The 12,632-nt window shown below is 36.6% G+C and overlaps 2 protein-coding genes across 2 annotated transcripts; both read right to left on the reverse strand.

The window, feature by feature from the left end:
* Nucleotides 1-2,234: 2,234 nt before the first annotated feature.
* LOC133327727 (uncharacterized) lies at nt 2,235-3,437 on the reverse strand (the record flags this gene model as incomplete). The annotated part of the gene is made up of 2 exons (XM_061536273.1): nt 2,858-3,437; nt 2,235-2,582 (listed from the first exon to the last, which is right to left on the reverse strand). Coding segments are annotated over exons 1-2 (928 nt in total), but the record flags the coding sequence as incomplete, so codon positions are not given.
* A 779-nt stretch (nt 3,438-4,216) lies between these two features.
* LOC133327739 (uncharacterized) lies at nt 4,217-5,949 on the reverse strand. The gene is made up of 3 exons (XM_061536282.1): nt 5,620-5,949; nt 5,054-5,552; nt 4,217-4,992 (listed from the first exon to the last, which is right to left on the reverse strand). Exons 1-3 carry the CDS (start codon nt 5,947-5,949, stop codon nt 4,217-4,219), a joined length of 1,605 nt encoding a protein of 534 aa, XP_061392266.1.
* Between the last annotated feature and the right edge of the window lie 6,683 nt (nt 5,950-12,632).

The raw sequence follows: 12,632 nt of genomic DNA on the forward strand, positions 1-12,632 counted from the left end.
CACTACACTGTGGTACAGGGTATTATGTCTTTTTGCATATGTTTGTAACAGGCAAAATGAATCGAGATAGACCCATGGTTCCTTTTGAGAATATGCACAGAATCACCTTCTAAGTCGTTTTATGCACGTCCGTCTGTCCGTCCGTCCGTCTGCCCATGCTAAATTGTAAACAAAGTACAGGTCGCATTTATTATTCGAATTGGATGAAATTTGGCACAGCTCATTCATTTAGCCCAGGGACCAACCCTATTAAAATTGGGAAAAACGGTTCAGATGTACATATAGCTCCCATATATATTTTCGTCCTATTTGAGGTAAATGGTGCACCAAAGTCCCTATACATCTTTCGATTTGCATGAAATTTGGCATAACGTACTGAATTGAGCCTAGAGTGATGTCTGTCAAGTATCGAGAAAATCGGTCCAGATTAAGATATAGCTCCCATATATATTTTCGTCCGATTTGAGGTAAATGATCCACCAAAGCCCCTATATATCTTTTGATTTGCACGAACTTTGGCAAAAGGTACTGAATAGAGCCTAGAGTGATGACTGTCAAGTTTCGAGAAAATCGATCCAGATTTAGACATAGCTCACATATATATTTTCGTCCGATTTCATGTAAATGGTGCACCAAAGTCCCTATATATCATCGATTTGCACAAAATTTGTGCAAGTTGCGTTTTTTAGAAGTACAGACATAGCCCAACGGATGACGTATTCATATTTGTTTGAAGTCGATTGATCTAAGTCGATTTACATTTAGATAAATATAACATGTTTTATTTCATCCAATTTCATGTTAATAGTCCTGTTTAATATACCCATAGTGGTGAAGGGTATCATATAGTCGGCCCCGTCCGACTTTACTGCTTTCCTTACTGTTTTTTTTTTTAATTCGTGCAATAAGTCTACGAATATTTTACATAAATTGCAGTGAAACTAGTGCAATTGTTATTTGAGACACAAAATCGAATTTATGGTCTTGGGGGCGGAAATTTTTATATGAGAATGAGCATTTGACGAATACATTAAGAACACAGAAGGACAAATACGCGATAGTGCAAGTTGCTGATACATTTTTAATGCTAACTCTAAACTTCACTATGAAAAACCTTTATTTGATTGTTTGGGGCTATTGCAGGTTACTGCAGCGATGGCATATCTTCAGTCTACTTGAATGAGGTATATTATTATAAAACATATCCACGTTTATCTCCTGTCCTTGTGGGTCTTTTTTTGTCCAAAATGGTTGTAATTGGGTTCTCATTGTTTAGTAAATGGTACTTTCAAAAGGGAACAATAAGTCCTGATTTATATTAGGCGAGTTTACTTGCGGCAATTTTTATCGTTCTCTTTTGAACATGCTTCATTCGTCTATGCAAGGCAATTCGATTTCAAAAATTATTTTGTTTTGACAATGTTCTGGATTGGTATTTTAAATTACTGACACTGCAAACAAAATTCACAAAACGAATTGCCAGAAAATCGCCGGTACGAGTATTTTTTCTCAATTTCTATTCCCCTTACCCCTCTCTCCATCAAACAAAGACTTGCCGCAATTAAACTCGCCTAATCAAAATTGGGACTAAGAATTGCCGCAAGTAGACTTGCCTAATCTAAATCAGGACTAAGAATTATCATGTTTATGTTTTGTTGATATATATATATATATATATATTCAATGAATGCAAAAATCTGAATATTTTAATTTTAATCGAGATATAAAGCAATATGAAATGCATAATAGCATGAAATATATAAAATTACTAGCGGGCCCGGCGAACTTCGTTTCGCCCAAAAAATTCATAAATAAAAACTCCGCAAAGATAATAAAATAATTAAAGGTTAAATTTCAATTTAAAACATTTTAACGTAATCCAAATCAATAGAGAGCGATATTATAAACGATGTTTTTGGATTTGTTTTCCGGCGCAAAAATAAATAACGACGATGGTTTGCCAACACGTGAACAGGCAACGTACAGCTGACCATGCGAAAAACAGGGAAATTCGAGATTTATCCCACAGACTTCTAACGATTGCCCTTGAGATTTATTAATTGACATCGCAAAAGCCAGTCGAACAGGAAACTGAATTCGCTTGAATTTAAATGGAAGGTCTGTTGGAATAATCGGTATTCGTGGGATAAGGACGTTCTCTCCTTTGAATTTACCCTTTATGATTATCGCTTGAATTACATTATTCATCAGTTTTTTGACGGACAATCGCGTACCGTTGCACAATTTGGGATGATTCAGATTCCGCAACATTATTACAATCGATCCCACTTTCAGCTGTAAATTGTGGGGTGGAGTTCCAGGCACATCAAGAGAGTTCAAAAATTCGGTTGGATAGTTTGTTGCTTCATCCTCGTCTGCCACGCTATCAACGGATTTGTAGGAGTGCAATTCTCCGGGGATTTGGTTTTGAATAATGATATTCAAGCTATCGACGTCCTTATTCTTCGCTGCTAGTATTGCCCGTTCACTAATCCACTGTAAACTTGTATAATTTTGTTCAAGGCCTGGAAACACTTTGGTGATGAGTTCCTCCTTAGACGATGTGAACTCACAAAAATTTGCTGGGAAAGATATTAATCCAGTCGAAATGTCTACAGGAATTTGGCCATTGCCAAGTCCTAGCAGTTGTCTTGAGAATTCAGCAGCCGACGGGTCGTTCTGCAACGCAACTCTCATGTTCGTTGTCAATTTCAGTTTCTTAACATGCCGCCACAAAACCGACGATTTCAGGCATGCATTTAGTTCATCGGCAGCAGTAGATTTCGGGATGACGGGAAGCGTTTGACGAAAATCGCCGGAGAGCAATATCATAGCCCCACAAATAGTCTCGAGTTACCTCGTAAATCCTTCATCGTTCGATCAACTGCCTCCAAAGCTCGTTTATGCGCCATTGTGCATTCATCCCAAATGATGATTTTGCATTCCCGCATTAATTTCGCTGTCGCCGAATTCTTGGACACGGTGCATGTTGGCTCGTCAACCGTAAGCAGATTCAGCGGCAGCTTCAAAGCTGAATGTGCAGTCCGACCCCCTTCCAACAATGTGGCAGCAATGCCAGACGATGCAACAGCTAACGCAATTTGTGATCTTGATCGAACTTTTTCCAGTATCAATGAAATGACAAATGTTTTACCTGTTCCACCGGGAGCATCGAGAAAATAAATGCCTCCAGTTCCTTCGTCAATAACCTTTATCAGCGAATCGTATACGTTTTTCTGTTCGACATTCAATAGCGGAACATTTCTTTGGATTCTTTCGGCCATTTCATCTCGATCATAGTTGTTCTCTCGTTGCAGTTCGCGATTGAATGCATCGTGCATCGAACGATTTGGCGCTGGCATTCCCAAAGTTGATAATAGGCTGCCGCACATATTTACACACATGTCTTCGATAATAACTAAGCACTCGTTGCGCATATCTTCGTTAATTTCCAGTTTAAAATTCTAAGTCGTTGTGCGAAGTCTATACAGAATATCGTCACACAGCAAGAGTTGAGTCCCAATGTATATCGTTTTCGAGTAAATTCAAACGTTGGCAAGCTTCCCGAAAAGTGGCGCACATCACACCATCCACAGTACGTAAGGAGTTGAAGGATGTCGGGCCTCTAATGTTCACTAATAGTAAGCGAAGATAAAAACACTCGTCTTGGCGTGGATGAACTGTGTATATTCTTCCAAGAGCATCAGTAGAATAGACGTCAGCAAAGCCAGGAACTGCATTACCTCTCTTCCGTCGTTGAAACTTCTTTGATGCAACGTTCCATGTATAATATCGTGGCATTTCCGAGTAGAGTAAAGTTCGTGCGAACGGATCGCACTCACATGTCGAAAAGAAGTTTGTCAATGTTGTCACTGGTGGTCGTTCTGCTCTTTCCGCTGCATTTGTGTCTGTAAAGTAGACTCGCTGACCGTTCTCCAAATGAATTGCTAAATGAAGAACAGTCGGATGACGTTCATGAATGGGAAAAGAAAACAATCGCCAAATTGCCTCGTTACAACTCACGTAACGTCCAAGCTGAAATTTCGTCACTTCGTCATTTGAATTCGGATCGGCAATGCCAAACACCGCCATGTCACTGCCTTTGTTCACATATTTGCATACGTATTTTATGGATTTGATGGAGTTACAGTATTCAACATTGCAGTGGGTTGAGAAAGTTTTGGACAAAAGAGGAGAATATGGAACGATCCAGCGATTATCTACAACGACATCGTTTCCCTTCACTGCACTTTCCGTTTTCCATGCACGGTGAATCAGGGTTGTGAACTCCGCAGGGACCATGAATCATGTTCGTTGTCACAACGGCATATAGCTCCGGATCAGTTTCAGGATCTGGTATTTCGGCAGAAATTATCGAATCAATTTGATCTGGTCTGATTTTTTCAGAGAACCAAAGTAAAATATGTGCATGTGGTAAACCACGCTTCTGCCATTCAACCGAGTACATCCAACATCGAATTTCTCCAAAAACCTTCTGCTTAACAATGTAATCCATGAGTACTCTGATCTTTTGTTTGAATACTCGTGCAGTAATGTCATGTCGATCGCTGGGAGTTTGTCCTGCTTGCAAAAGATTTGAAATTTCATTCCATTTCGGATTGCAAGTGTACGTGATAAATAAATCCGGGCGCCCGTAGTTTCGTACGTATGTCATCGCATCTTGAGCATACTCATGCATGTGACGTGGGCTTCCAACATAAGTAGCTGGGAGAATGGTTAAACAACCGATGTTGGACGCATTTCCTTCTGTAGCAATTGCGTCACGCAAGTGTATATACTGTTCTGATCGTAGCTTGGACTGATTGAAACGTATGAAATTTAGGCGCTCTGTTTCGACTTTAACGTACATATCGACGCAATACTGTTGAAACAAACGACGATATCTTAATAAATGATTGTCGAAATCTTGCCGAATCATCAATCTATATGCATAAAAATTCATTGAGCTGACCTTCTTATTCGTTTCTTCTCCTGAAATATGAAATCGAATTCAGTTGTAAAATGAAATAGATTAGGTGATATTTTTTCACACCTGTCGTTGGATCAACCATTTTGATGTTCAAGTGATATCCGTCTTCTCCACGGCAGAACATCAATGGGTATTGAAGTGCATCATATGAGCGATGAGTCTCGTACACGCGCTGCAATTGTCCACCATCCCGACGCTTGAGAACAATATCGCGTGATTCCACATTCTCGCCAACAATCACCACTGCGACTTCATTGATAGTGGGAGCATTATACTGTCTTGCATGGCCTCCAGCGGGTCTTTTGTCTGCTCTAATAATGATTTTGTGGTCGTCAGTATGCATTGTATCCAATGCAGTTTTGAACAACCTGACCAAGTCATTATGCTCATGCAGACAGTTTTGCAATTGCTGGATTATTTCACGCTTAGTCGCAGTGAAAATTGCACAACGTTGATCTAATTCAATTGAAGACTCACCAACGAAATATATTTGAAGAAACCTATGATCTTGGTTTGGTGGCGGTAACAAAGCACCCGCTCTATGGTGAATTTGCCCTTGTATCTGAATGTTTTAGATTGCGAACAAAATTAAGTAAAAGATAATGTTGGAAATAAAGAGGCGTAATTACCTTATAACTTGGATTGTAGCCGGGTTGATCGACAACTTCGGCTCCAAATGACGTCATTTGAAAACATCCATTATATTTTTGTGTATTAGACAGGAAGTGTTTTGCCTGCATTGTATTGCCATAGAGCAAGGAATACAATGGCTCAGGAGGATGAGCCAATGGAGGCAATATCACCTTGCCGCCAGCGCAGCATAAGCCGGGGGTTTCGCATTGGAATTTCAATGCATTACAATGCAGGCATATCACCGACAATGAACCGATATCAACGCAGCGAAGGTCTTTGTAGATAATTGTTGAATCGTATTCAAATGCTGCGCGACGCAGGTCCATTCTTCTATAAACATTTGGTCGGATTTCATCTAGTGATTGTTCAGCACGAACCCTTGCAATATGAAAACGTCTCCAATTATTTCTTTCTACACGTTCCTCTTGCGATTGAGAGTTTCGGATATTTTGACTGACTATTGCATGACGTGTACGTCGACCAAGATTTGACCGTCTAATAGGAGGCATTATCCCAGCAAAAAAACTCTCCTAAAATCAACAAATTCAAAAAAGGACAACTTACGGAATTAATGAGCGAAACCAAATTGAACAATTGTAATTTGTATATGTTTTATTTTTTTCTTCAATATAAAATTACAATAAAAAAGGAGCGTGACAAATTTATCACAGCAAAAGACAAAGTATAATGGAATATATTAAGTTGTGTCATCTAAGCTTCAGCTAACTTCTATTGTCACGATTTTCATAATTATGCGAAATTTGCAATAAACACAACAAAATTTCCATCCTTACATAAACCTTGATTTTGGTTTATGTAATTTTGTTGCGTAAAATTCTAAACTTTTCAGAATATACTGCGATTTCGAAAGTCATTATAGATGCATAATATCAAGTCATACGATAAATAAAAAAATTTGAGTCGTCTTCTAAATATTCCACGATTTTAAGATAGAAGTTTCAGTTTTTTCATTCGAAAAGCCATTGCGGAGCAACTAATAACAAACTAAATAATCTTAATTTAATGGAAAACGTGAGGAAATAATAATCGCGATAAATGTGTGTATCTTACATATTGTTATCGCTTTTCGGTTTCATTTTATTAAATTTTTCTCTATTAAAATAAAAATTTATTGTCAATATATTGTAGAAAATGAAAATTTTTTGAGAATTGACAATTGCCTAAAGAGATTATACGCTTACAATTTTGACCAAAAAGAATTACGAAGTGATGAAATCATAAAACTTCGAAGAAAATGTGTGGAAATGCAAATATCCTTAAACATATATTTTGCAACATTTTCGCGGATTTTACTCAAAATGTTCCTTCTTTAAAACCTTTCCACTTCAATAACACACAACTGAAAGTAATTTTGAGTCGATTCGATCCAGCTTTCCTTGAAAATAATTTTGCGGGATTTTCTTAAAATTTTATTTCATAAAAACCTTCCCACTGCAATTACCGATAATTGAAACCCATTTTCAGTCAAATCGGTCCAGCCGTTCTCAATTGATGCGTTAGTATACATTTTTCTTGCTCCATTTTTATATATATAGATTTATTAATTTTTTTTTATTTTTTATCCGATTTCTTAATAACTTCTAATTGTGACACATACATTTGATTTCTTACTGGACTTTAATGGATGTTGTTCGATAACTTTTTTCAATATTCACCCATGAGAGAACAAATTCTCTTAACAGAAGTTACTGAGTAGTTTTTACTCAGTAAGCTATCGGACAAACCTATTAATTATTAACTTAAATTTCGGAACGTTTTTTTTAATTTAAATTGGCTGCCATTGAATATTTTGGATTCTTATTTATTTTCAATTAATTTATTATTACATGTATTCTAACGAATACTAAGGGAAATTAATGGAGACTCAAGAAAATACACATTTGACCCTCAAAGACTTGGCTATGATCGCCCTAGGAGGCAATGAAATAACCAGAGAACATTTGAGAATATTACATTGCCTATTTGTAATTCTATTGAAAAAATTGAATTGGGAAAATGAAATTGTTCGGATAACAGGATTCGCTGGGCCCTGTTGTAAGCAGATTCTTGAAAGATCAAAATGCGAAGATTCGCTGAAATTCCAAACAAGAAATATTGAAAATTATCAAAAATATTTTGATCTCCTGGAAAAGCTGGAGAATCAAACAAATAACATGGAAGCCAAATTGGAGAAACATTTTGAAGAAATACGAAAACGCTCGGCAACAAATGAATTCAGTGCATATTGTTGGGATTTTTATGCATCGCCAACGGAGGATTTGTGCACTCTTTACAGTGATTATAACAAAGAATTCTGCATCATGGCCCAACATCCAACATTCAATTTGGAAATACGTCGTCGAAGCACACAACCGGTGTTGCAGCGTACTATCGAAATTGAGTCAAAAATCGAAATGATGAGAGATAAACTAAAAAATATTAATGCCAAGGCGGATACGATAATGCCAAAATTAAAACTTGTCGATTTCTTAATTGGTAACCTGGAATCAAAACGTATTGAAATCGAACAACAGTGGCAAAGTACACGCGAAGCGATGCAAGAAACCCAGCAGATGTTAAATTGTAAATTGGATCGCATCGTTTTGCCAACGTTGAAAAAAGATTTAGAAAAACGTTTCGTGATTGTGGATAAACACATTGCCATGTTGAAACAATTGCCGAATAATTGTTCAGCAACAAATGTTATTGGCGATCAGCAACGACATGTGTGTATTTCTTGTGGCCCTCGCAGTGATCGGCAAGTAAAACCAAAACTTAATATAAAATTCCACAACGAGAAGAATTGTAACTGTCAACGGGGTCACAGTGAGCGAACACTTTTGGATAAAATGGATAAAATCAAAGTTAAAACATACAAATTAATTGGTATGTATAACAATGCGGTCATTAGATTTTATATTAATGTTAAAGCATATGGTGTTTGTAAAGTCGTCTTTATTCTACATTTATCATAAATGAGTTAGAAAACCAGTAAGGAAAGTAGTAAAGTCGGACGGGGCCGACTATATGATACCCTTCACCACTATCGGTATATTAAACAGGACTATTAACATGAAATTGGATGAAATAAAATATGTGGTTTTTATCTATATGTGAATCTACCTAGATCTATCCATAAAGTATGTATATCGACGTCAAACAAATATAAATAGGTCATCCGTTGGGCTATGTCTGTACTTCTAGAAAACACAACTACGTAATTCTATGCTCAATTTTTTACGTTGTGCAAAAATTAATGTCAATCTGACTAACATGAGGAGCATGATGCCCTATTTACTTAAAATCAGGCGAAACTATATATCGAAGCTCTATCCAAATATTATGCAATTCAAAAACAAACTTGTCACTGGTTAGGTTATACTAATTTCAGAACGTTTTGTTCCTATTGGTTCCTTGGTGCGTCAATTACTTAAAATCAATCTATAATAAAAGGGAGCTATATTTAAATCTGGACCGATTTTCACGAAACAAGGCAGACATTACTCTAGGCTCAATTTAATACGTTATGCCAAACGTTGGAACACCATTTACATGAAATAGGATGAAAATATATATGGGAGCTGTATCTAAATCTGGACCGATTTTCACGAAACTTGTCAGACATCATTCTAGACTCAATTCAGTACCTTATGCACAAATTTCGTGCAAATCGAAGGACATATATGGGGTCTTGGGTGCACCATTTACATGAAATCGGACGAAACTATATATGGGAGCTATATCTAAATCTGGACCGATTTTCAAGAAGCTTGTCAGACATCATTCTAGACTCAATTCAGTACGTTATGCCAAATTTCGTGCAAATCGAAGGATATATAGGGTCTTGGAGCACCAGTTACATGAAATCGGACGAAACTATATATGGGAGCTATATCTAAATCTGAACCGATTTTCAACAAACTTGGCAGACATCATTCTAGACCTAAATAATTAGGCTGTACCAAATTTGATGTTAATCGAATAATATATAGGGACTTTGGGGCACCATTTACATGAAATCGGACGAAACTATATATGGGAGCTCTATCTAAATCAGGACCGATTTTCATGAAACTTGGCAGACCTCATTCTAGGCCCAATTAAGTAAGTTGTGCCAAATTTCGTGCTAATCGAAAGATATATAGGGACTTTGCGGCACCATTTACATGAAATCGGACGAAACTATATATGGGAGCTATATCTAAATCTGGACCGATATTCTCGAAACTTGGCAGACATCGGACGAAACTATATATGGGAGCATTCTGGACCTAAATGATTAGGCTGTACCAAATTTCGTGCAAATCGAAAGTTATATTGGGACCGTTTACGTTAAATCGCTTAAATGTATATATGGAAGCTATATCTAAATCTGAACCGATTTTTCCCAATTTCAATAGGGTTCGTCCTTGGGCCGAATAAGTGACCTATGCCAAATCTCATCCAATTCGGATCATAAATGCGACCTGTACTTTGTTTACAATTTAACATGGACAGACAGACGGACGGACATGCATAAATCGACTTAGAAAGTGATTCTATGCATATTCTCAAAATGAACTATGTGTCTATCTCGTTTCCTTTTGCCTGTTACAAACATATGCACAAAGACATAATACCCTATACCACAGTGTGGTGAAGGGTATAAAAAGTTAAAAAATTTAAAAACGCTTCAACAGCATCTTCAGGCGACTAAAATCTTCGGCTACACATTTTTCCTTGATCAATGGACTGTATCGTACCTGGATATAATCGATTACCAAATCTGCATTAAATCCCAAAATTGGGTATATAGAACAAATTCTCCTCAGATCTCTGCAAACCAAAATAGTAGACACAAGTCAGGATAATAATAATAATATCGATTTTACAGAAAATGAGTTTTCAATTTATTTACAACTTACAACGTAGAGAGTGAAGGAGATATTCATTGATTTTTTTACACAACGTGAATATTCTGCATAATTAACTCAAACATAACGATTTTTGATTTATACTGATCTTGCAGGAAATGAGCGATATGTCAAATCTGAGGGTATATAAAATTCTATGTCGATTTATATCCGTCTATCTGCACGTCTGTCTGTTGAAATCATGATGCATTGTTATTATCCTAAGATGGTTGCCCCCAAATAACATCATCCCTTAAAAGTCTATATATTTGCGGCTTTTGTCAACGTCTTTCAACCAAGTTGCCTGTAATTTGGTATTTATCGTTTTCACTGGGCAGGAAATGTCCCTATTAAAATTATCAATTATTCGGTATTTGGGGGATAATTGCCACGTTTTTACCCGAATTGACTATAATTTGGTATTTTTATGCACACGGGGTATCAAATCGTCCTACCAAAAATGGTCAAAATTGGACCACTTTTTAGAACAGCCCTAAAGTGCAATATTCCTAAATTTCCGTAGATTAGTGAATTGGCTCCAATTTGATATAGTGGATTCTCGTTTGTTAGGAAATTTTCCGGTTTTTTTTTTGTGTTTCTTTACAATGAAATTCCCGAATTTTTTTTAGATATTTTTGAATGCACGCCACTTGGTGGAGGGGATAAAAAGTTCGGCCCGGCCGAACTTAATTGCCCTTTTTACTTATTTTTAAAATGTTCACATCTCAGCGGAGAAGTTGGCCTCAAGAATTGTGGATCCAGTTTCAGATCATGTGATGCGCAAATATTGAGTTTTTCTGTAGTGATTTTATTCTTAATATATTCGCATAATTTGTATATATTTTCAGCTATCCCAATAACATCGTCTCTGATATCGTATGATGAAACCACCGCTAGCACCATAACGCAAGAATTACGCAATGCCGGACATTATGTACACAGATATGCAAATGATAACAAATATCGTTTAGAGGACTCATTGGATTTGAATCCGTTGATAACAGTTGTGGAAAATGATCGATATAAATCAATGCGTCGTCTTCGATCATTTGATCCAGTTAAATCGTTAATTACAATTTCTGATTACACTAGAACATCGCCAAAAATACCAATTAACAAACTGAAATCGAAATTTAGAAATGAGAGCAGAAAATCAATAACTAAATCTTTGATAAATGGCGGGAATCATTAAAAATATTAAAATCGGGTATATTAAAAAAAATATATTGGAATCGGGAATATGGACAATCTGCTGATTAACACTGATACCAAAATCGGTTTTATTATCTTAAAATCATGTTCGAAAAATTTAGGGATGTGACTCTGTCTCTCGCAAATAAATGTTATTAACGTGTTTGGCAGTTCTTCATAATCGATAACGTATATGAAATTTATTTGGGTACATAGATTTAATATATTTCGAGAAGAATCGGGTAACATTGGTGAAGGCGATGAAGACATAAGAATATCGATTTCTTGCTTTGGAAAAATCTTATGAGAAAAAATTTTTTACAATATTTGGAGATCAAAAAATCTCGTTTGCAGCATCAACCCAGTCGATCGGCGCCCCAGCATGTGGGCTATGGTCATGCTGGTCTGGATCAGCCAAGTCCCTATGGGCACCATGTACCAGGTGGAGCAGGGCATTATAGCTTTGCGTGGCCCCAAGAGTTCGTGATATCTCAGTCCATTTGTCCATTATAATCTCGACATTTATCATGTAGGATGGGTTCTAACTCCTATTGTTTTTGGTAATGACCGGTTAATATTTATGGGATGAAATTGATAAAAAAAAGTTTATTTCAGTCTGTTTTTCTAGTATCTGTGGAGACATCATCATCATCATCCGATCATCACAAAACTTTACAAATAGAAAGGGGTCTGAGCATAGAATTAATATTTAGGGGATGAAATGGATTAAAAATGTTGTTTCTGTCTGTTTTTCTAGTCTCTCTAAAGGCCATAATTATGACTCGAACCTCACGAAATTTTACACAGAGAAAGGGATCTGACGATAGAATTAACATGGCAGTTTTGATGCGGGTCAAATGGATCCAGCCTTTAGTGTGAAAAATGGTAAAATTTTCATTCTATGAACAATATTTTTACTCCTGGAG

The sequence above is a fragment of the Musca vetustissima genome, unplaced genomic scaffold (genome assembly GCF_032173495.1).
Source record: "Musca vetustissima isolate MV318-11 ecotype Yass unplaced genomic scaffold, APGP_CSIRO_Mvet_v1 utg190611, whole genome shotgun sequence".
NCBI lineage: Eukaryota > Metazoa > Arthropoda > Insecta > Diptera > Muscidae > Musca > Musca vetustissima.

What these genes read in the sequence shown, in the direction of transcription:
- LOC133327739 (XM_061536282.1), bottom strand. Translation starts at nt 5,949, where the DNA reads ATGGACCTGCGTCGCGCAGCATTTGAATACGATTCAACAATTATCTAC. An exon ending in GCTACAATCCAAGTTATAAG is followed by an intron (nt 5,553 to 5,619) that starts GTAATTACGCCT and finishes TAAAACATTCAG; the next exon opens with ATACAAGGGCAAATTCACCA. An exon ending in AATGGTTGATCCAACGACAG is followed by an intron (nt 4,993 to 5,053) that starts GTGTGAAAAAAT and finishes TTCATATTTCAG; the next exon opens with GAGAAGAAACGAATAAGAAG.